Genomic DNA, 25,252 nt, shown 5'->3' on the forward strand with positions numbered 1-25,252 from the left:
ATCCTGTTCTCCTGAAGGCACACCAGGGCGATGTCATAGTCAAAATTTCTCACACTGTAGAATTCATGCACCACAATTCGATGGATCTCGGCCACATGCTTGGCACTGCCCTGGTTTAGCATGCCCAAATGAGCTGTTCACATACGTGGATCTGCCAACCTAAAAGTGTCAAAGATCACACAAGCTCAAACTGCATTAAGACCAGCTCAATGCTGCTAACAAAAAAGGTATTAAACTTTGATACTCAGAAATGTACATAGTAGGTCTACCTGACGTTCATCGCCTTTCTTTGCTGAAACAGTGCGCTGATGAAATAAGCCACTCATCAGAAAGGACCGATGCTCTGCAATACAGTGCAAAAATGTGTGCAGTGATATAGGCTTGCACACTACTAATCAAAAGTATGAAACAATTGATTCATTTATCTCTTATTCGATTCAATAAAGAATTCTTAAAAAAGGAAAATGATTTCCACAAAAATATTAAGCAGTAAAAACAGCTGTTTTTTTTTCTTAAACATATTTAAGAAATTATATTTTAAAATGTAATATTTCACAATATTACTGGATTTTTAATTAAATAAATTCAGCCTTGGTGATCATAAGAGACTTTTCTCAAGACCATTAAACAATCTTAATTATTCCAGACTTTTGACCAGAAGTGTATATTTGTATGTGCATAACCTGCTCAGCCATGACAGGTGCATCTGATGAGCCAAAACCATTAAAATCAGAGAGCATTCAAGGAAGAGAATGAACCATGATCAAAGCTCAGCTTGTCTCCTGTAACCTCCCTCTGATTCAACACACACACACGCGCACACACGCGCACACACACACACACACACACCAATTACCTAACATGATTTCAAGTCAACAACACAAAAAGGTCAACAGATCATAATTGTAGAAGCAATATCATCATGGGAACAAGAAGGCAATTTTGGGTTGAATGGGCAGCCAGTCTAATGTGAAACTTTGTGGTCCTAAATTAACTTTTGGAGTCTCTTAGAAGGTTGTGGAAAATGCCCTTATATGATCCCTCGGTGGCTACAATATAAAGTCATTTAATCCTCAGCCCATGTCAAGCCACAACAGGGGTGCCACTGCCAGGGAAAGACGCCCCATCCCCCAGAACAACACCCATCCCTGGCCACCACTTACATGCCATGCTTAACATATATGTCTGTCTTTTATTTATTTATTTATGGTTTTTAATGTGTATGTGTCATAACTAGTTTATGTTATCAATCACAAGCGAAGAACTGAGAAATGAGAGCCAAGAAAACCAAAGTGTGAGTAGGGAGAAAATTTAAGTGCAAGCAAAATATATCAGAGCGAGCAAAACAACAGATTACTATACAAGAGAAAACATTATTTTGCTTGCAATTCTAATGATTTTGCTTGCACAACTCAAGGGTTGGTCAACATATTGTGAGGCTTGTGACTGTCCCATTGACTGTCAAATAAATTACACTGTCAAGGTCCAAAAAAGTATGGAAGACATCGTCAGTAGTCCATCTGCCATCAGTGGTTCTACCACTGATCTATAAAAGATATATAGGCTATAGATCAGTGGGTTGAACAGTCAAACAAAGGCCAAGCCTACAGATACATATATGTTATTGTTTGCTGTCTTTACATTTTACAAGGGTCCAGCCTAAAGCAATAAAATCATATAGACATGTAGTGAAAAAGCAGAACACAAGTCTTTGTCATAAAAGACATACATACAGGTGAGGTGACAGCTGGGAGAAACCCAATGGGAAGCAGCTTTTTGACCATATCAGTAAAATTTAAATAAATCTAACACTTTCCACACTGAGGCTCAATAATGACCATTTATACTGAGGCACATATGTCATTTGTACACATATACCTACTTATATGTATATAAATATACACATGTATGACATAGCAGAAGTGTAGTCCAGTAATATTTCATTATTTATGGATCTCATCAACACAATGTAAAAACACTAAATGTTTTCTGGTGTCTCTTTTTGTCATTTCCTTAAGAGGGCACTGCGTGCAAGTGAATACAACAGGTGAGAGGGCTTCTTCTTTGGCTCTGCTAAAGAGAAGACCTGCTGCTGGGGGATGCTGGTTGGCACAGTCACATGTCGCTGATGGAGAGGATGTAGCGGCTGATGCTGAGGAGGCATAGGATGATCAGAATAATTCATTTCTGGAAGCACACAGACACAAAATGGGAGTATGACTTCATGGTATTAAAATTAAATCGTAGCCAACAGTTTTTGGAAATCATTTAATTTCCAATGTATACATATTGCCTAGATAGAAAATAGCTTCCTGGGGCCATGGACAAGATGGTCACTAAATGAATCAAATGAAATCTGTCGCAACCAACTGAAATCAAATAAAAAGGTCTACAAATATAATTTTTTTTTAATATATAGTACAATATAAAAACTAAAACCTTTATAACCTGCATGTATTAAATATAAAAATGCCTTTAGAAATCAATTACAATTAATGCTTTATGTTTTTAATCTTAATTTAGCATATAAAAAAATAACATTAATCATTTAAACTAAATTGAGGAGACAAATTAATAAGAACAGAAAGTACCACCAAAGAGACTTTGACCCGGTGTCATTATTGTAAACAAAAAATAAAACTAAAATTTAAAGAAAAACTGAAACTAAACTAAAATACATTTTCACGAGTCCAATATTATATTTATTTTTGATATATGGTTTATCTCACCTGTATTAAACATGATTTTAAAATAAATCTTTTGAATATAAAATAAAAACCTAAAATAAAAACTAGAAACTAGAAAATAAACTACATTGGAAAAGACACACTAGAACTGAAATAAAATGAAAAATTACATTAAAAAAATATAAATATATACTAGAACTATTATAACCCTGCTTTGACCTCAGTTCCAATAATGGCACAAGACAACAAAGATACATACTTTTCATCTTTCCTTGTTTAGATTTCCTGGCGTTGTGAACTGCTTGCTTCCTCTGGGTCTCAGTAATCTCCATTCCTGAAAAGCGATGAAAATAATGAATGTCATTCTTTGAATTCATGGCATGAACATTTTATACCAAAACAGAACACATATTCCTTCAACTGAGACTCACCCATCTCTTGGTCTTCCTGTACCCGTCTGCGCTCTCGTGCAAATGCTTGCAGCCATCGCTGCTTGTCCTGGCTCTTTTTGCAGCACAACACACACAGGACATTCAGGTTCTGCAGGAGAAATGCGTTCTTCAGGAGGCCCAGCTGAGCGTGCCGCCCATCAGGCAGGTCGAGTGGCTTGAGTAGGTCAGTGTCCATACGACCACGATAGTGTAGCAGGTCTCTCCGCAGGACGTCTTTCTTACAGAACACCAGCAGGTGGTCAAACAGGAAGTAGCTGCGTTGCTGCGTCTTACCGGGCCGCACTATCCGCGTTAACTCGCCGGAGTGGATGAGCTCAGAGCTTCGTGTTAACACATCATCACCCTAAAAGAAATATTTTTCTATTTTTAAAACTGCAAACGAGTTTTGAAATCTGAAATGATTGTTCTGTAGTACATAAAGCCTTATCCAGCCCTGTGAATGACCCAGCACATTAACAAATGAGTAACCTAATAAACAGATCAACACGGTATCTGACTGATATCATGTCTTCCAGATTAAACAGATTTCTTGATACCAAAACATCAGAGAGGCTGTGGCTGCTACCTGAATAATTCAGAAATAATGTTTAATGCTGAGAACAGTGTAAATGTGTGTAAATATCACTGACCGCCCAGTGGAGGATGGCCACCTGCCAGTGAGCGATGGTGTCGATGTTCTCAAGTCGCCTTTTTCTCTCATTTATCAGACTTGCCACATTCTTCATTGCTTTATGTGCAGCACACACCCCTGGGTAATCACTGAGGAGAAAAACATTACTTTATTATGATCCTTTTAATAACAAAACAATAAATATGTAAAATATATAAATATGTTTGGGGTGAGTACATTTTTTTGAAAAGATTTAAAGGGTTAGTTTACCCAAAAATGTAAATTCGTCCATGTTCTACTCACCCTCGAAGCATCCTAGGTGTATGTGACTTTACACTTTCACAATCCTCCAATCAGAGTTATATTAAATATTGTCCTTGCTCTTCCAAGCCTTTCAATGGGGGTAAGCGGGTTTTTGTTATCAACAGTTCAGAAGACGTGAAATAAAATGCGTGCATCTGTAATAAAACATCCCTCACACATCTCTGGCCGGTGAATAAAGGCCCCCTGTAGGAAATCCATGTGTTTTTGTAAGATAAATATCCAGATTTCAAACGTAAAAAACACCTTTTTCTAACATGACGGGATGCGGAAGATGTGCAGGTGGAAGATGGAAGACGTATGCATCGCGCGCGTTTCTGGGAAATGTAGGACCAAAGGAAACAAAGTTTCCTCACTTTAGCAAAGGAAAACCAGTCTGATTGAAATCCTCCAACGTATTTCTTCATAAATCCTCATTTTGTGCTTCTAATTCATGACCAGCGTTTTGTTTTGTTCTCTCTCCGCGCTCATCACAAACCACACAGCGCTGACGAACTACAACATCCACCTGCACATCTTCTGGCTCCCAACAGTCAGCAGAAGTGAGAAAAAAGTATTTATTACATTTGAAATCTGGATATTTATCTTACAAAAATGCATGGATTCACTACAGGGGGCCTTTATTCACCACCCGTGGCCGTCTGAGGGACGTTCTACTACAGATGCGCGCACTTTATTTCACGTCTTCTGAACTGTTGACAACAAATACCCGGTCACTCCCATTGAAAGGCTTGGAAGAGCAAGGACAATTTTTAATATAACTCCGATTGTATTATTCTGAAAGTAGAAAGTCACATACACCTAGGATGCTTCGAGGGTGAGTAGAAGATGGACGAATTTTCATTCTCGGGTGAACTAACCCTTTAATACTTTTAAAGGCCATTCACACAGAACACATCTTTGCATCTAAAAACGTAAAGGCACAGTGCTTGGTCAGTAATGTATTTTTTTTTTTAAAGCACAGTGCAGAATACATCCACCACCATGTTGACGTCCATAAAACAGTTGCCATGCCAAATTGCCATTATAAACAAAAGCTTGCAAAGCTTGCCCTGTCTCCAGGGTCTTCTGATTGATCTACTGTTTTAGAACTGACACTGATGAGCATCTTAAAAATGCAATGCTCAAGTGTGAGGCACTGCAAAAGAAGTGAGACATGAGAGAAATGGTCATACACGTCCGTCTGGCGCATGTGTACATAGAAAAACAATGGAAAAGTAAAGCATTGGAATGAAAAAACATGCAGCTTTAGTGAGCATAAGAGACTTTAAATAACATAAAAACTAAATCCTACCAACCCCAAACTTGTGTATGAGAATGAGCTACCTGTGGTCTTTGGGTGTGTATTTCAAAAGCTCTCCCAGCTGAAGAGGATATTTACAAATCTTCTGTACAGGTGTGAGTAGGAAGCCAGCAATGGAGATATCGATCATCTGCTGTAAGAGACGACAGGCTTCGAAGAAGTGTTTATATGTGCTTTGTTTCATCAATCGCTGCAATTCAGCGCTTGCCACTGGATGTGTGTTACAGTATTCAGAATATATGGAGAAACCATCCTCCTGAGAAGGAGAAAAAGATATAAAGGAATTTGAGCAATTTGTGAGGAAATCTTTCATTCCAACGGTTCTTGTGCCTGTGAAGGTACCTGTTGAAGGAAGCAGGAGCCAATCTCACTGAGATGAGGGTTTTCAGTGTTGTATTTCTTTTCTAGGTCCTTGAGAAACTTTCTCTGGAACCTGTAGATGTCCTCAATGTTGCTGAAGATTGTTTTTAGCTGTGCATCAGTAAACATGCCAGGGTGCTTTCTACACTGACGGATATATCCCTACAACAACAAATAATTTTGGACTGAACAAATGATATCGTTTAGATATTTCTGCATTGCTTTGGAAAGGTTTCCTTCACTGCAAAAAATATTTTTTATTTTTTACATTTTTCTTGAACAGCAGAGGTCCTCAGCGAGACTGCTGGATAAACACAATCTGACTAATAAACTGTAATAAGTTTGAGCTATGGAATATTTACCACCTCTTTCTTAACTTATTTATTGATAAGATATCCAAATGTTAAGATGCTTTTCACAGAAACTATTTATTTACATTGGACATAACTCATGTAAATAAAAGGGATGGAGGCTCACCTCACAGATATCTTTGAGGTGTTTGATGTAAACGCGCTCTGTGTCCATGATCTCTTTGACCACATTGGCTCTCATCTGCTGTCTGTGCTGTGAGTTTTGTTTATGTGCATCTGATTGGACAGATTCATCTGCATCCAGTGTGATTTCCACACTATCACTGCTGGAATCCCCTTGATTCACCCAAACCTTGACAGAGACACATCATTATGATTCATTCCAGAGGATCAAACTGAGGGGAGCCATGATTAGGCACAAATTTAAGACAACAAACAATTGTGATTGAGACAACTGGTTAATCCGCATTTACAGGAAGCCTTGATCAAATCAGCCTCTTTGTGTCTGATTGACTCATCTTGTTGGATTTTAAAAGAGCCATAGATTGACAATGAGATGCATTAATCTACAGAAAAGAACAATTTAAAGCACCATTCCATACACCTGCGTCTCTTCCAAACCGGTCAATCAGCACCTGCAGTCGTGAAGACACATCTAGCATTTCCTCTTGGGTCACCCATAGCAATCACACAGAATGAGTTACTATGTTTAAGCATTACTTTGAAGCTGTGTGGCTTGATATGGTTATAGTGCAACTCACTCGCACAAAGCTGGAGGGAAACCAGGCCTCATGGTCGCCCACTGCCCCCCACCACCAGTCCTGCTCTCCCACATCCAGAACCCGGATCACATCCCCGGCTTTGAAAGCCAGCTCCTGCTCTTCCATTGTGACATGGTCCCACAGAGCCTCTGCATACACGGCATGACCTGACTGTATATACTGGAGAAAGAGAGACATTATAGTCGGGCTAAACATATTGAGGCTAGAGGTCAGATAAAAAGACACGATAAGAACAGTACTAGAAGTGTGATGATCCCACACAAGTACATATGCAAACACTAAAACAACTCTGCACATAAACACATGATTGAACACATAAGATAAACACTGAAATATGACCTGTATAGCACAGCCTATAAGTGCAAACAACAGTAAAAATAAAAAATTACCCTGTAAATGTGCTGAAAGTAGATCTCATATAACATTAAAGGTGTGCTACTTTAAAAATGTAACCCCTACTGTAACCCAAAGTTTAGAAAATTAATAGTATATTTGATAAATATCTTTACAATAATGTTCAAGTGATGAAATACAGTCATATCTTTAAAAAAAAGTAAATCTATCCAATAAATTTGTTAAAATACAGTCAGTTTACACAAATTAAAATATATAAAATATTATATATTTATATAAATTGTATTTTATTTATAAACACATTTGTACTTATACATTGTACTTAGAATTATAAATTTTAAACTGTTCATGTAATAAATAATAATATAATAAATGACAATAAAATAAAGAATTATTGCTAAATAATATTTATATTAAATAATAATATAATTAATTAATAATTATTATAATAAAATAAACACAAATTAAAATGATGATACCTGAGTGAGAGTGAAAAGGTCGACTTCTGGTTGGAGGTATGGTGTTCCTTCAGTCAGTTCTTCAAAGCTGCTGTTCTCCTCACTCACACAGTCATCAAGCATTGGATCAGAGCTCCCATCTATAATATAACCACATTGAATGAGCTTAGAAATTATAGCACAAGAATTAGTATTCATCAAAACAATCCCACCATTGAGGCTCTTTATGTTTATAGGTCAGGTGCACACACTCAGGCATATTAACAGAAACACACTCACCGCTGAGCACTCTGCGCACTTTGCGCCGCCCCATCCGATCCAGACCGATAGGTGTGCTCTGGGAGAAGACGCAGGGTCTCAGGTGGGCAGACACGGCCTGGTATGGAGCCACTATGTGAGATGGAACTGGAGGACGAGATACTGGCTGAAACAAAGCATCACAGAGTAGACTTTAATCAGCAGCCTTAGAAGGAGCCCATTGTCCAGCAGGCCTTATGTTCAGAGTTCAGAGACTGTACAGTCGTGGCCTAATGGTTAGAGAGTCGGACTCCCAATCGAAAGGTTGTGAGTTCGAGTCCCGGGCCGGCAGGAATTGTGGGTGGGGGGAGTGCATGTACAGTTCTCTCTCCACCTTCAATACCACGACTTAGGTGCCCTTGAGCAAGGCATCGAACCCCCAACTGCTCCCCGGGCGCCGCAGCATAAATGGCTGCCCACTGCTCCGGGTGTGTGCTCACAGTGTGTGTGTGTGTTCACTGCTCTGTGTGTGTGCATTTCGGATGGGTTAAATGCAGAGCACAAATTCTGAGTATGGGTCACCATACTTGGCTGAATGTCACTTCACTTCAGAGCAGGACAGTGACCTATGATTAGATAATAAACAGTGCAATTTCAGCTCATCCGCTCAGCCAAGTATATAACATTACAAACATAACACTGAATTTCATGCTGGACAATAAAACTTTTAACTTCACTCTCCTAACCCTGAAGGTACAGTATTTAATAATGTATTTTAGCCGTGTATTTTTTTTACCCTATTAAACCATACATCAATGGAAAGATTATTTATTACTTTCAGATGATGTATAAATCTCAGTTTTGAAAAACTGACACCTAAGACCTAAGGTTTTGTGGTCCAGGGTCACATATATTATTTACAAGTTTTATGAGATTCACCATTTAACAGGTCACTGAAGTGATGCATCGAGGAAATGACTGTCTGATGCAGCGTTTCTACTAAATTGTTGTTGTTGCTAAAGAAGAAAATTAGTTACGTTCAGGGTTTAAGAAGTTCTTCCAAGCCACCTGAACTATGACATTATAAACCCATAATGCTACACCCTGAGGAAGAGACCTACTGGGACCACATTAGTGTTTAGATCACCAAACATCTGCTGAACACTCTACGAAATGCACTCACTATAGCTTGACTAGTCATAGTACTTGATATATTCAGATTAACTGAGAATAATTGTTAATAAAGGCATCTGCTTACAAAATAAATGCAAATGTAAGCAGATTTCAAAGTCCACAAGGCCTATCTGAGCAATGGCATGAACAAATGCTTCTGACACATAAATATCTGTTGTACTCATTAATTCTGCTGTAAGTGTTGTTTTTTTAACACCTTACATTAAGCGTCCCAACAAGAATCTTTAGCCAATCACAAAAACCAGCCTCATCCAATGGACCGTTTGCATAAATTTTGGCAAGCCTGTTCTAAAACACTTAATTTGATTTGGCTAATGGAGCAGAAATTTAACTACAAAACAACATTTGGAGAAATGGCCTTACAGAAGGCAAGCTTTCAATGTCGTCCTTCTGCTCAGCAGTGGGTGATGAAAACAGATCCACTCCTCCAATATCAGAGATGGGACGTCTCTTTCTGCTCTCTGTTTGAGTGCACACATGACCATTCTCAGGTCTGTAACTCTCCGTGTAGCTGCCATTGGTATTGTAGTCCTTCTGGGAAGTGTAGTCCATAGTCTCAGACTCCCTGTTCTCCTCTGGGATGCAGTACTTTGAGCTGGCCAACTGGCCATAGTCAGACACCGGTCGGGATTTGGAGCGACCTGCCCTTTTCCTGGCCACTACAAAAGCGGGAGAGTCACTGGTAAAGGGTGGAGAGATTGGCGTTGTTGGAGTCACCAGGGGGGATTCTGAGGAACAGGTGTTTGTGACAGGTGAAGCAGCAGCGGCTGATACCTCATCACTTTTGAGAAACGCTTTTGTGATATCTGATGAAGCCTAGAGGAGAATACAAATATCATCAGTTAGTTTAAAACTAATACGTTTTAGTTGTAGGCATATTTTGTTATTTTATTAATTATAATTAGTTTTTAACATTTATTTAAAATTTCTAGCATATTTTAAATGAATCAGAAAAATATACTTCTATTTTTTTATTTAATGTGTCCTTACCAAAAAAAAAAAACAGATAACAAATAACAGATATCTTACCTCAAGATCATCAGTCTCTCTCTCTTCAGTCCATAGACACTGAAAAGGCACACAATAAATGAGCACCATGTTTAAGAAGGTACACAACACATATATGCAAACACATCCATGCACACACACAAACAGACAAGCAAAACAAAGTTTGACTGGGCTCACTGTAGCTTGTCTACTTCTTTCTGTCCTATTGGAGTCCAATTGCACTTGGTTTGATTACTGAACTTCGAACCTTGGGTTGTTCATCTGGGAAGGAGATACTGTCTTTGCTGATACGTGTCCAGCCCCATTTCCAGAAGCTCTGTTAAGGCAATCTCGCTAATCATAAATGTCAGCTATTTATTAACTCTACCTGCTGTGTGCCTCTTAGCAACCTATGTAACTCTGTCAAGATGTACCACTCCAAAAGAAGAATTGTGAAGGTCATTCATCCAATAAAACAACAAATCAAATCAGAGCAATGAAATCCATCGGATTGTCCTGATTGACTACAAAATGATATCAGATCGAGGCTATGGTTGCATCATCAGATACAAAGGTCACCCCTGTGAGGAACATTTGACGCAAAGCATGAAAGTTTAAGATCCATTTTGTATCTTTGGGTAAGCATAAGATGCAATTCATCTGGTAAAGTCTCTTTCATACCAACATAAGAAAACATTTCTGGAATCTGCATCTGAAGTGGCATTTAGATTTGTATTATTTTTATAATAAAATTTTTATAACACAGATTAATCCAGCTCAGAGGGAACATGGATGCATTTACCTGCAGTTGCAAATGCATAAATAATACTTTATTTTAAACATAAAATGCTGAATAACATTACACATATTTGAAATTATTTAAAACAAAAAACAATTGTTGAAATGTGAAATTAAAAACAGTTTCATTCAAATGGCTGATTCATTCAGGAACTAAGCATTTGATTCTGTTAATGAGTGAGTGACTGAATCATTAATTCAACCGATTCATCCAATAAGGAAACATCATCCCGTGCATTGCTCAGAAACGCAAAACAGTGCCGGGATCTTAGTGTGTAACTATTTTAGTTGGCAAAATTGAGCAAAAACAGGCAATACTGTGTATATAAAATATAAGTCACAATGTTAATATTACATTTGTTATCATGCTGATATCTCGATAAAAAAACAGCACTCTTTGTGTGATATAGATTAACTATATTAAAGGGTTAGTTCACTGCTTGACCGCATTCTGTGTGCTTTTAAACAAGTTTTTCTTTCTCATGGACATTATGAAATAAATTTCCCTTGTGAATTATTCCTTAGACTGTTTTATTATTATTATAATTATTGTAACCGGTGTTATTTTTTTTTGGCTATCCTGGGTTAACTTAAATTTTTTGATTTGATTCATCTTGTCTGGTGCCTGGAAATGTTCTTTAAAAGAGTTAATTTATGCTAGGGCGGCCACCACCGTTACAGAGTCTGCAAAAACGCAGCCTACCGCGGCTTTAGATGGTAATGTTTTCTCTTGGTTCTTGGTTCTAAATAAATGCAACTTATAGTCCAGTGCGACTTATATATGTTTTTTTCCTTGTCATAAAATATTTTTGGACTGATGCGACTTATACTCAGGTGCGACTTATAGTCCGAAAAATACGGTACTTTTCATTTTTGGGTGAACTTACCCTTTAAATTATATTAATATAAAGGACATACAGAGGCGTTTTTTCATGCCTACAATTAAAATTCCTTTAATTTTAAAGGTGACCTATTATGCAAAATCACTTTTATAAGGTGTCTGAACCATAGACTGTAAGAGTCAATTGCAAACACACTCTCACTCTTGACACTTTTTTAAATTAACCTGACTAGTCCAATTTTTGTCTGCTGATTTTTCATATAAGAGGCTTGTGTTAAAATAAGATAAATACAACTCCAATTTCTTCCTGAAGATCCTGATAAACTCCAATGGTGCCTCTGTTCGCTCAGAGAAGCTGTCAGTCTCAGCTGTCAATCATGACCTCACACTCCCGTTTTATAGCATCACATAAACCAAACTTATTTTAAAAACGAACTCCCTAACTTGATAATAATAATCTATGTCAAGTTACACACAGTAAAATTAGCAGTGTAATATTTGCAGCGTTAAGTTATTAATCCCCAAATAGTTTACAGTGTAAAACAGTACTCATGTTCAGTGTAATTGAACTTTTACACTAAAAGTGCAAAAAATAAAAAACCCGCCAAATTGTCTGGACTCCACCCTTCAGTGACTGCTGTCTCTCGAAGCGACGACACCATTTAGTCTTCGAGCGATCGAGACGGTAAGTTGGGTTGATTTTCCCTTGAAGTACACTGGAAAAACATTTTTGCCGATAATTTTACTCAGAATATGATTGGTGGTGAACACATTTAGAAATTACTAACTGCGAGTGTTTTGTCAGGTTTTGTGTTAAGTTCGTGTTCGTGAGGTGCAGAGATGTAAGTTACATAAGAGTGAATATTTCTCATGCCGGTTCGATTTCCTGAAAAAAAAGGTGATTATGTGTAAAATAACTTTTTGGAATGTGCTTACAATTTATGTTATAACGTTATATGCTTTTAGCTTTTTTCATTTTAGTTCGTTGACACATCCTCTCGCCTCTGTTCCCGCCTAGGCCTGGGGTTACTACAAGTCTTTTTTACTCATAACACCGTGTTGAAATGTCCGTCTCGCCAGCTGCAAATGTGCAGTCTTTCTGCAGCCAGATCTGCTGTAACGCGGAACATTTACCAGTCATTTGATTGACGTTATCTAATGCAAGACTCTGAAATTAGAGCATGTTTTAAAAACTTAAGTACAGATATTCTCAAAAAATACTTAGTACCACTGTTAGAAAAAGACTGTCCGCTTTGACTTTACGGCAATCGTTGATATGACATCTAAAAATCTGACATATGTTTTCTACTTTTAGAGATTTCACATTCCAGTCTTGCTGCTTATTATCAGTCAGACTCATTCAATCAACAATGGTTAATCAATATCGTCTGGAGGAGGACAAACAAGTTACGTATGAAAAGTACAGAGCATATCTTGTCAAGATTTTGTGTAAACAAAAATTGTAATATAAGCAGCACACATTAAATTTTTTTCAGTTTTGCTGTACTGACTCTGAAACACATTTAGTGCATGTCTTAAAGTAATGTTCTGGGTTCAACACAACATGAGAATTCACAGCAAAATGTCCCAAAGAAAACTGTGGTGACAGTGGGTTAAACATGAATAAATAAATAAAGATTTATTTAATTGTATTATAAACCTGTCTGAATCATCTGGGTCTACCATTCTAGAAAGATAAACTTCTAGTTGATCTCCATTGAAGAACTGTGAAATTAGCTGGGTTTTACAATTTTACCTGGTCCTGACACAAGTGGAAATAATAGAATATTTTACAAAGAAAAACTGGTTAATATCACAATAGTTTCATGCAAGCAAAAAAAATTTTTAGCTTTTACATGAACTTTAAAAGTTTGGTTCACGTCTAAAGCAATAATTTGTTTCCCTAAAATGACATGTAAACACTTTTGTCTGACAGAAATTGTACCAATTGTAAATTGTACCGAACAAACAATTGTAGCTTGGTTACATGCAGCATGTAGAAACCTACCCCTGACTATAATTACTATGACGATCTGACACACAATGTGTATTTAATCATTCAAATATTCTGTTGTGCATTGTGTCTTCTTGGACAAAGCATGATTACACAAAAAAATCATTGTAGTTTGATTACAACTGTGAATCTAAATGTCCTTGCTTTGCTTTAGTATATTGAGAACCATTTTTTTCTATGGTTACTGACATAAAGCTACAAATGCGGTCTCTAGATCTAAACTTGTATTGAAGAAGAAGGCCATAACTGTTTAAATTGGACAATATGGACTCATCAGGATTGTCTTACCTCCAAGTTAACGTTACCACCATTGACTGTCTGCTTTTGACTGGGGCTTGAGCACTGCTTGGGCATTTGTGAGTAGTGGTTATTTATTCCATTTTGATGGCACTCCACAGGTTCACAGTATTTTTCCGGTGGACAGACCGGGGCATCTAAACACAAATCCGTCAAGGACACAGTCACCTGAACAAAGTTACTTATTAGGGCTGTTGTTTTGTTAGGAGGCTCCAAAGAGTCATTTAGAGTGGAACAAAAGACAGCAGGACAGGAGGGTGCAGGGTGTAAATTTGGGATATGTTGGTGAATGTTGGCCTGCTGGGCCTTGCTGGGTGTGGGTGAAGGCCTCCGCTGACGCCCACTTAATGGTACACATGGGGTTCTGCGGGAGTAGTCATCATGTAGCTGACTGAAAGGTGACAGAGATATTCTGGGGGCGGGGCCTGGCGTGTTTTTACGCTTGACTGACAGGTCGGTTAAACTACCAACAAGCTTTTGCAGATGTCCACGCATCCTCATGGGGCTTTGGCCTCTACCTGTACCATGTTCCTGCAAGTCAGCCGATGCAGAACTTGTGGTCCTTTGAAGAATTATAGTACTGGGGCATTCTGGGTTCTGTGGCTCAGCTAAGGTGACATTGCGTCTAAAATGACCTTTGAAGACATGGAGATTATCTGCACTCTTGCTTAGTCTTTTGAGAACATTGACATTTTTTTGAGTCTCAAGGTTCTTGCAAGGTACGATGGACTCCACAGTGCTTCTGGGGTCAGGCTCACTGGTAGACGGGCTCTCTGTCTTAACTAAGTCAAGCAATGAGATCCGTCCTGCCCCATAAGCCTTGCGGATACTTTGAGAGAAATGGGAATTCCTCTGAAACCCACACACTTCCTCCACACAGTCCTCTTCATCCGAAACTGAAGTCGTCTTTCTGGTTGGAGTCATCCCATTTGATACTTTGTCAGGTTCCTGGATTTGATTGGTTGCAATCTCTTGTTTGGTTACTAAAAAACTACTGCCATCCTCAATCATGGAGGACAGATTTCTCTCTCGAGCGGCTACCATTGTATTGCTCCGGTTCTGGATTCCTTGGAGCACAGAAGTCTGCAGTTTTTTGAAAGAACCCATGACACGGAAACTGGCCAATCCAGACCAAGCCTGTGGTGTGACGGGTGGTCCTCTGAGCAGAGCATTGTCCTCACATTTTGCCTGGGTGGGAAACAGACGCACAGCCCTAGAGGGATACAGTTTGGTCTGGCCATCGGCAATCACAGGAACAGTCTGGGCCTGATAATTGAGTCTGTTAAGCCAATTCTCCTCAAAGCAAGGCTCGGACAGGACTGGTTGCATATGGACTGTACAACCAGACCTTAGACTTGGATTCATCAGCTGCTTATCTGTGAAAGGGTCACTCTGCAGGTCATTGTTGCGAGAGGAGCCCTGTGGGTCTGACGAAGGTGCCTGCAGAACCAGATTAAAGAGATTTTAATCTTGTTGAACAAGCTGATAAATTTGCCTCAGTTCTTGGTACAAAGAACACAAACCATGTGACGTGAAGTGAGACAATCAATGATCCACTGTTTTGTCTGAGAAAGATTTTAACTTTACACTTCAATGAAACAATACAACACCAGTATGATTACCATAACCTTGATAAGTCACGTCATGAAATAACTTTCAACTCTATCCTTATGTTTGACCCTGGATCACAAAACCAGTCTTAAGTTGCTGGGGTATATTTGTAGCAATAGCCAAAAATACATTGCATGGGTCAAAATTATAGACTTTTCTTTTATGGCAAAAATCATTAGGATATCAAGTATAGATCATGTTCCACAAAGATATTTTTTAAATATCCTACTGTAAATATATTTTTAACAAATTATGAACAATTATTAACAAACCGTACATCAATGGAAAGCTTATTTATTCAGCTTTCAGATTTTATATAAATTAATTCCCTTATGACTGGTTTTGTGGTCCAGGGTCACATATTACTTGTTTGATTACTTGACCTGTGCAATAATAAAACTCAGTGAAGCACAGGTGAAGCTATTCAAAGTGTTCTTTATCCACCCACAAGAGTAAATTAAGCTTCAACGTTCCTCCTATGGATGAATAATGCCTTTATCTGGTAAATTGGAGTGTGTCAGTTAGTAGCATGAGAGCTTTGCTCATGAGTAGGTTAGACTAAGTGCAGTAAAATATCCTGTAAAAGATGTAAGCTATGCCATTTTTCCTTTTGTGAGCATGACTAAGCAATGAAAACCTCTAATCCATTCTGATTAATGCAATAAATTGCCCAAGGTTTTCTAGCTATATTCTGAGTGAGGAGAGAGGGCTCCACTTAAGGAGGTTGAGCTGCTTTAACCCATTTTATTTAGTCAGAATGAACAGATGTACTATATGCTGATCAACTGTTTAATCACAAATAAAACAAATAAAAATTTTTTAATATCAATATTTGTTTATAAAAGCCCACAAATTAAAATAACAAATCGATTGTCAGTTGCTGAGGAAACTGTGGAAAATTGAATTAAATATATATTTACAGTGTAGATTAAATGTGATCCAATCTTACCTCACTGACATGATTCTCAAATCTCCAAACTTTTTCATGTAGCATCAAAGACTTTTAGTTTATGACCACTTCATTATTCAACCACTTCAAGCTCACAGTTCATCAAATTAACTATGGATTTGTTTTGTTCTTAATTTAATCTTTATTTAATAATTTAAAACTTTTTTCTTTTTTTAACACGTATTGACTGAAATGTGTGTTTCTGCCATCTTTCTTTACAATAAATGTCAAATGGTTTAAGATTTTGTAATGCAAACATTCATATATTAAGTGTGAACTGTTCAAATACTTTCTGGGACCACTGTATATAGATTAACCATGTTTACCTTTTGACCTTTAGTCATCTGTTTTTAATTTAGGGTCTCTCTCTGCCAATGTTCAAACCTATGTAAGAAATCTTGGGGTTATATCTTTGTTTCGTCACTCAGCTTTGTGAAAAAAATAGCAAAGTGGTAAAGGGCAGCTTCTTCTATCTGAGATCAATCACTAAACTGAAACAGTTTTTCCCCACAAAGATCTGGAGAATGTAATCCATGCTTTCATAATATCACGCCTGGATTACTGTAATTCCCTTTACTGTGGCCTTCCTCAAAAAGAGATTTCTCATCTGCAAATAGTCCAAAATGCTGCAGCGAGGCTTCTTACTGGAACAAAAAACAGGGATCACATTACTCCAATTTTAGCATCTTTACATTGGCTTCCTGTAAATTTTAGAATTGATTTTAAAATACATGTCTTTGTGTACAAGGCTTTATCTGGTCTTGCACCAAAATACATCAGTGACCTTCTGATACCTTAGGGCTACTAATCACCTACTCTTAACTGTCCCACATTCTTGCTGTAAAACCAAGGGTGGTCAGGCTTTTTCAGCTGCAGCTCCTAAACTTTGGAATAGTTTGCCTGTAAATGTGAGACTTGCTTCTGCAGTTTTAAGTCTGTTCTCAAATCTTACTTGTTTTCTATTCCATTTGATTAATGTCAGTTTACGGTTTTGATGTCAGTTTGTTTATTTATATATTTTTATATAATGCATGTTTCCTATTATGCTTTTTATATACTGTGTTTCATTGTACAGCACTTTGGTGCAACTCTGTTGCTTTTAAATATGCTATAGAAATAAATATTGACTTGACTTAGTCTAGCTGTGTGAGCATAGGTTGATTCTAGCTCAGTTTTCAACTCAAATGCTGATCTCTATCAAACCAAGATCTGCTACCCATAAACACTTAGCTCCAGCTCCATCGAGGCATGAGAAAAAAGCTGTTTAACTAGAGTTTTGAAAGAATGCAATTAACTTAACTTCCAAGTCACTCCTCAGTCTACTCACATGTCCAAAATCTCTGAGTTTAACGCTGAACTTCTCCCATACTTTTCCTCCTCTGCATCATCAGTGTTGCCAAGTAAGAATTAACTAGAAATCTATGCTACCAGCTGGAGTCATGCTCAAACTAAACTCCCTAAACAAGTACTCAGACAAACATACACACAAGCATGCCTACGGAAGCAAACTAATACACCCAAAACACTCCTACAACTAATATGCACTGATGTATACTGAACAATGACATGACCTTTTTAAAGCCAAGCACGCTTTATGATGCATACAGACAGCAGTCAAAAACTATTTTACTCATTTTCCAGCTTCAGATGGAGGAGGAAAAATAATTTATGATGCTTGATAAACACAACTTCCTTGTGCCAGAAATTCAAACAACTTATCTAGAGTTTTAATACGAGAAAATATTTTTTTTTACCCACATACAGCTCTACGGGTAATTGAAATAAAACCAAAAATCACAATATGCCTTAGATATGGGAACAAAAGAGAAGCTTTAATGGCTACCTATGGTTTTCAAAAAAAAAAAGCACAAAATGAGTTAAGACAGAAATAAAATATTTTCCTTTTGTAATTTAAATTAGTTTTTCTTATTTATTTTACAGAGTGAAACATTACAATTGTGAGCCTGGAGCTTTAAAACAAAACAAACAAAAAATTATCAGTTCTTAAAGGGACAATCAATTTAAAAAGAAATCTAATTTTGTCATTTGTTTTTTGTCAACATATCGTTTCAAAACTGTCTGACTTTCTTCTGAGGAAAACAAAAGAACATATCCTGAAAAATGTCCCGTTGTTCATTGTATGCTTTTTGAGTGAACTGTCCCTACAAATGAAGGTGACAGCTGTGAAGAATGACTTTATACAACACAAATAAAAAGAGACAAGCCCAAAATGATGCTTCCTGACTAAGGAAATTCCTAAGAATAACCAACCACACCAGTTCTCTTAATCTGCCCATCAAGATGAGCAAGTCCTGCCATGCTGTCACATCACTATGGAATGAAGTCTTTGCTTGCTTTATTTAAATAGTAGTAGGAAGATTACCAAAGCCACAATTGCAACAAGCTTTTTTTTTAACTCTTTCATTTTGGCTTACCATGGCAACACCGCCCTTTAACCATCCAGACTTTCTGCTTTATTTATATCTTTGTTGATCATCTTAAATTTATATTCAATGTTTGGAGTGACAGTGAAAAGTTTTAATCTGACTCACCCGATGATGATCCTTTCACTGGCCAAAAAAGAGTTTCAGTGAAAATGTTTAAGGAAGCTAGTTTTCCTCATCCCCCCGGACAAGATTGCACTCACTTAGACCCACATGATAACGTGTGTAGCATCCTTCTCCCTGTCCTAATCTGATTATGAGGCTTTATAAGACTGGACTAGCATCAATCTACATACTGTCAAATACGCTTACACACATATAACCACATGTGTAGACAGAGATGATGTTCACTGAAGCAGTAACCTCTTAAATCAGTCTGGTTGGTTTGGCGTTTATGATTTCTTATTTCTGTTGGGCTACTGATACCTCCTACCATATTATGACCCAGTTCTCTTTTTGTCAGTGAGAACAAGAAGCACAGTTAGGAGGCAGACACACCCAGCCTGCGTCAGGCATGGGAAGCGTCAAGTGCTACATTTGACACCCCATTCATCTCACCTGTCTCATGACCTGCATTTGTCTACTCCAAGTCCACTGGTGGAAAACATGTCAAGGAAGGGCATGTCAATACAAATGTGAAAAACAAAAAACAAAGCAGCGATAAGCTTTATGGAAAGGTCAGACCTTTGACTAAACATGTGGAACAAGAAGTTGGATTTAAAGGGATATTTCCCCCAAAAATGAAAGTTCTGTCAACATTGATTTACCCTCAAGTTGTTCCTATATACACTCTCAGAAAAAAAGGTACAAAAGCTGTCACTGGGGCAGTACATTTTCAAAAAGCACACCTTTGTACCTAAAGAGTCCATTTTGGTATCTTGATCCATATTAGTACCTAAAGTGTACATATTAATACCTAAAAGGCACAAAAGTGTTCCTTTTGAAAAGTTACTGCCCCAGTGAGAGCTTTTGTACCTTTTTTTCTGAGAGTGTAGCCTGTATGACTTAATTTATTCTTCTGAGCACAAAAGATTATATTTTGAAGAATGTTGTTAACCACAGTTAATGGTAGCCATTGAGATACTGAGAGAAAAAACAAAACGGTGGAAGTCAATGGCTACCGTCAACTGTTTGGTTACTAACATTCTACAAAGTATCTTATTTTTTGTTTAGCAGAAGAAAGAAGGTTTGGAACAACTTGGGGGTGAGCAAATAATGACAGAATATTATTTTTGACTGAACTATCCTTTAAAGAGACAGAGCACCAAAAAAAATAAAAGAAATAAGTTGTTATTATTTATTCACACTAATGTCATTCCAAATCTGGAAACTTACTTTTTTATTCAATGGAACACAAGAGAAAATCTGCATAATAATAATAATAATAATGAAGCAGTTATTATTTAGTAATATGATAAATGTAACTGCACTGAAACTACTGGATGAGAATACATTTGAACTGAATTGAGCTGGATATTGACAACTTTGCAACATCAACACTGCCATTGAAATTAACTGAATTCAAAAAAATAACTTAAGATGAATAATGACATTTCTGCCTGTTTCTAACACAAAAGTTACTGTATTATTTCAGAAGACTTGTATAGTGCAATATAGCGCAAAAGACCTGTTAACCACTTTTATGATATGTTTATAGTGGTGTTTTTTGTCATTTTGGAGCCAGTCCTTATTCACATTTATTACATAAAAACAGCACCCAGAATATTTCTCAAAAATTTACTTTTTTTCCACCGTAGAAATTTAGTCACACAGATGTGAAACGATATGGGCAAGTAAATAATGAAACTGTGTGTTTGGACTTGTCCCTTTTAGCTATATGCATGCATAGAATTCAAAGAATTGTCTATGGCATAATACGACTTTCAAACATAAGCACTTTCAAAACAAATGCTTTCTACTGACAAAACACCATTAAACACTTTAACACATCAATGCATTTGTGCACTATCAGGGAGTAAGATCGTTGGGAAGAGGGTGGGAAGTGAGATTTAGCCTTAATTTATGGCAGCCATAGATTAGGAGGCACCCAGTGAGGCATTAAAGTTCCTTGTGCGTGTATTGTGATAACGCAGACGCCCTCATTATATGTGAAGGATTGCATTCCAGTGCCTGTGTGTTGATGTTTTACAGCAAGGCAATTGTTTAGAGAAGTGAAAGTGATGGGCATAGTACTTTTAACAAGCTGTTACCATGAATTTGATTGTGCACTAACATTCTATTTCTAGCATTTTTAATTTATACGTAATAAATTATGATGCCAACAGCAGCACATGGTTTGCATATGACAAACATGTGGAGGACTTTAGACATTATATTAAAGCATGAGAAATGAGTCACTTACCAATCTAAAGGTAATCTATTTTACAAAAATCTTGAATGCATTTACAACAGTGCTTCTCACAGTGGATTTCAAGGACCCCCACTGTCAAAGACAATGTTAGAAGGCCCCACACGTAGGCTAAGATACTTTACTTCTGGTGCTTTAGCTGTAATGATGACAAACCTGCTTTATTAACATAATTAACCTTGATTATTTCCGTAATTCCTGAAGTCTCACGAATTGTATGTTCTCACAATTTCTTATCTATGGATTTTTCTAGTTGTTAGTAATTACTGGATAAGGGTTTCATTTTAATAATTAAAACTATAATATAGCCTAATTATAATTAATATCTGATATATTAAGTTCTCATTTTATAAAATATTTTAGATATTACATAAATAGAACAACTTTTTTTTTAATGACTTTTTGTTTTCATCATCATTATTTTGCCAGGACTTAAATTCAGTCTTATAAAATTTGCTCTGAAAAATTATTAAAATAAAAGATCTTGCACAATATACATACACCTTTTTACATAGAAATAAATAAATAAAATAGTTACTTAACACCACACTTGGTGGTTTCTGCTAAAATAAATAATAATACTGAAGTTTTCTGGTCTTTACTCCCAGTCTGGTCAAGCTGGTTTTTGAGAGGTTTAAAGTAGATGACCCACCGTTTAACATCAGCTTGGCCAGACTGTGAGACCAGCTAAACCACTGTAGCCCGGTTTAATGTTTTCAGCTGAGTTTTTGAGTTCCCCAAGTGGGCCTCGGCCCCCTGGTTAAAAAGCAGAGATTTATAAAACACTGGATGAAATTTTTGTTTTTTAATAAAGCTGAAAAATCCCCTTTGGTTCCACCATAAAGAAACCCCTTTAAAGCAGGTCAGATCAAGACAAATATTTCAGCTTTTAGGGCGAGCTCTGGAAATGAATGAAGACAAATAAGGAGCTGGGTCTTTTCCACAGAAGAAAAAAAAAGAGCTCTCGTTTATTTGTGAGTTTAATTAACTCTTAATTAAGTCTCTCCATAAAGATTTTGAAGAAGCACCTCGCCACCCCAAACCACCACCAACCCCCTCCTCGTCTTCTCGGATCTCTCCCTACAAGCTTTTGCGCGCTCCATCACCCCCCACATCACTATGGCCACCAGTGGGACAGTAACATACACAATACTCCTCCTCCCTTCAGCTTCTTTTGAACCCAACGGCTGTGGCAAGATTATAAAAGTGCTGCAAAACTTCTGAACGCAAAATTGTAATTAATTTGACAGCAATACTCTCATTTTAATAATAATTAAAAAATGCGTATATGCTCTTTGTAATAACCGCTTCAGTAATGTGTTATTTACACGCCGAATCTTACCTTTATCATACTTCTTAAGTGGAGTTTTGTCTTGGCCCGGGGTCACAACACTTGTGCGGCTTCGATCGACTCGTCATCCGCGACTAACTCCTCAGACTCAGTCCAATGTCCGACGAATTACGCATATTAGTTTAGCGGAAATCGTTAAACAGCCTGATGGTGAATGCGAAAGTACATAGTGCACAAACAGCCAGTCTATCGTGTATTCACAAGAACAAACACCCCGAAGTCACAGTCCTATCGAGAAGGAAAACTTCCATGAAATGTGTGGCTGAAGCACTGACACTCCCTCAGGCGATTTAACGACGCATGAACGAAATTAACTGGGCATGAGACAGATTTGCGGGTCAGAACGGCTTCAGTTAAAAGTTTAAAGTTGGTTCACTGCGGTGGAAATGCTTAGCCAGAGAGCCATGACTCCAGGCAGCGTCGCGACGGTGTTGAACAGCATCAGTGCACTTGTTGCTTCGGGGCGGAGAAACAAGTCGACTGTGATACGCGGTTTATTATTTTCTGCCCGCGGGACGCCAGGCAAAATCACCAGCATTATGACTGCTATACAAACATGGTGATATCACAGTATTTTTGCTTTAACATTTAGAAAACGTTTTCCTCAAGGTAATGCCTTGAATCTGGACTATCACCAGCAGTTTAAGCAGCACAGACGTGTTTGAGCCCTCAAAACGACTGTAGCGGTCCGTATGCACGTCTGTTCAGCCCTGCCCAATAAATAGGAATAAATTCTAAGGAAAATGTTAGTGTTGCTACTTGTCTGTGAAAAACTTGCTAAGGTGGATGCCATTGTGTTGCTTTGCGGTTGTTAAATTTAGTGTTTTTTCTCAGTGTTTACTAGTTATTACTTGGCCCCATTATGGCTTCCATTGTACATCCAAGATTATATTAAGCAAGCTTAATTTCTTTAACACAGTGTGGGATGAGCACAAATTTTAGCCAAAGGGTGTATTCAAATTTTACAAGTATGAGCCTGTTAATTACATTTAAACATTTGGCAGATCTTCATCCAAATATATCCCCTAGGTAATTGCTACCAGGTAAAATCTCCATGAAATCTAAATGGACAATTCTTTTTTGTTTTATGGAATATTGCACTGTTATTTAAAAATGGCTTATCTGTATCATTATTATAATTGTATATAATTTTTTTATATAATTTTATGTCGTCCTCGCAACCACTCAGTTCCCTCTTTTTAAATTTATTTAAATTAATTTTTTTAGGGGTTCAAGCACGGTGAAACCCCGTTGTAATAATTAGAATGGCCAAGGATCAGCAGTCTCCACCTAAAACTGATCGGGCAGTTGTGGAGCCTTGAAACTTGGAGGGATGGTAGTAGTCCATCTACAAAAGGGGTCACCGAATTCAGCCCTGGAGAGCCGGTGTCCTGCAGAGTTTTGCTCCAACCCTGAACAACAACACCTGAACCAGCTATTCAAGGTCTTACTTGGTATATTTGAAACTTCCAGGCAGGTGTGTTTAGCAAAGTTGTACTCTACAGGACTACTGCGGTCAAACAAATCATTTGTTAAATAATAGAGAATATGTAAAAAACCTACTTTGAGAACTAGTCCTAGGGCTTTCACTAAATCAAAACAATAAATAAATAAATAAATAAATAACACTACATTACACTTCTCTGGACCCTCTAGGTCAATAATTATCAAAAAATGTTGAACTTTGCCCTTTTAGGTAGCTATAACAGTGTCGTTTAGATAAGGGACATGACCAAATATACCCCAAAAAATTACAAATCCTAAACTAAACTCAAAACTTGATGTAATTAGGTCAGCACATGCAACAGGTGATTCTAAGCAAGCATGAAAAGATTTATGGAGATTGGACCATTTTTTACATAGCTTTAAGCTTCACATAGCTTGAAGTATTCTATAGTCTTTGATTATTACTGATGCATTTTATGCTATAGAATAACAGGATCCCTTTTAGATTTTTTCCCATTAACAAGATAATGGAACCTGAAGTGCTAAAATGCTACCTTTTTGTGTTTTGGCCTACAAAAAATGCATTATCCCTAGAGCACTCCACATGGGAGGAAAACAATCTCAGCTTCTATTTCATGCTGACTTTAAGCCTAGTTATAGTGATGTTAAGAAACATAAACAATGAATTATATTTTACAGAAAATTATGATGACACCATTTAGTGAAAATATTTACTGTATTCTTAATAAGTGAATAGCATCCATTTATAAACTACATTATTTTTTTAATTTCTTCTTGTTATGGATTTAGAAAAAAGATGATGAAATTCAAAACATTCAAACACTAAGTAAACTAGTAGACTTTTATAGTTGCTGTCTTGCTATAGTTTTTGTGTTTTGGCCTACAAAAAATGCATTATCCCTACAGCACTCCACATGGGAGGAAAACAATCTCAGCTTCTATTTCATGCTGACTTTAAGCCTAGTTATAGTGATGTTAAGAAACATAAACAATTAATTATATTTTACAGAAAATTATGATGACACGTTTAGTAAAATTTTTTTTTTTCTTTCAAAG

General features: G+C 37.2%; 1 protein-coding gene across 1 annotated transcript; it reads right to left on the reverse strand.

Moving 5' to 3' along the window:
* Window positions 1-1,637: 1,637 nt before the first annotated feature.
* Window positions 1,638-23,477, reverse strand: LOC132123981 (spermatogenesis-associated protein 13-like). Its single transcript, XM_059534684.1, has 14 exons — window positions 22,721-23,477; window positions 13,998-15,446; window positions 10,099-10,137; window positions 9,433-9,885; window positions 7,918-8,062; window positions 7,660-7,778; window positions 6,806-6,985; window positions 6,211-6,396; window positions 5,716-5,895; window positions 5,397-5,629; window positions 3,769-3,898; window positions 3,119-3,482; window positions 2,947-3,021; window positions 1,638-2,187 (listed from the first exon to the last, which is right to left on the reverse strand). Exons 1-14 carry the CDS (start codon window positions 22,727-22,729, stop codon window positions 2,006-2,008), a joined length of 3,744 nt encoding a protein of 1,247 aa, XP_059390667.1. The 5' UTR covers window positions 22,730-23,477; the 3' UTR covers window positions 1,638-2,005.
* Between the last annotated feature and the right edge of the window lie 1,775 nt (window positions 23,478-25,252).

The sequence above is a fragment of the Carassius carassius genome, chromosome 42 (genome assembly GCF_963082965.1).
Source record: "Carassius carassius chromosome 42, fCarCar2.1, whole genome shotgun sequence".
NCBI classification, from domain to species: domain Eukaryota; kingdom Metazoa; phylum Chordata; class Actinopteri; order Cypriniformes; family Cyprinidae; genus Carassius; species Carassius carassius.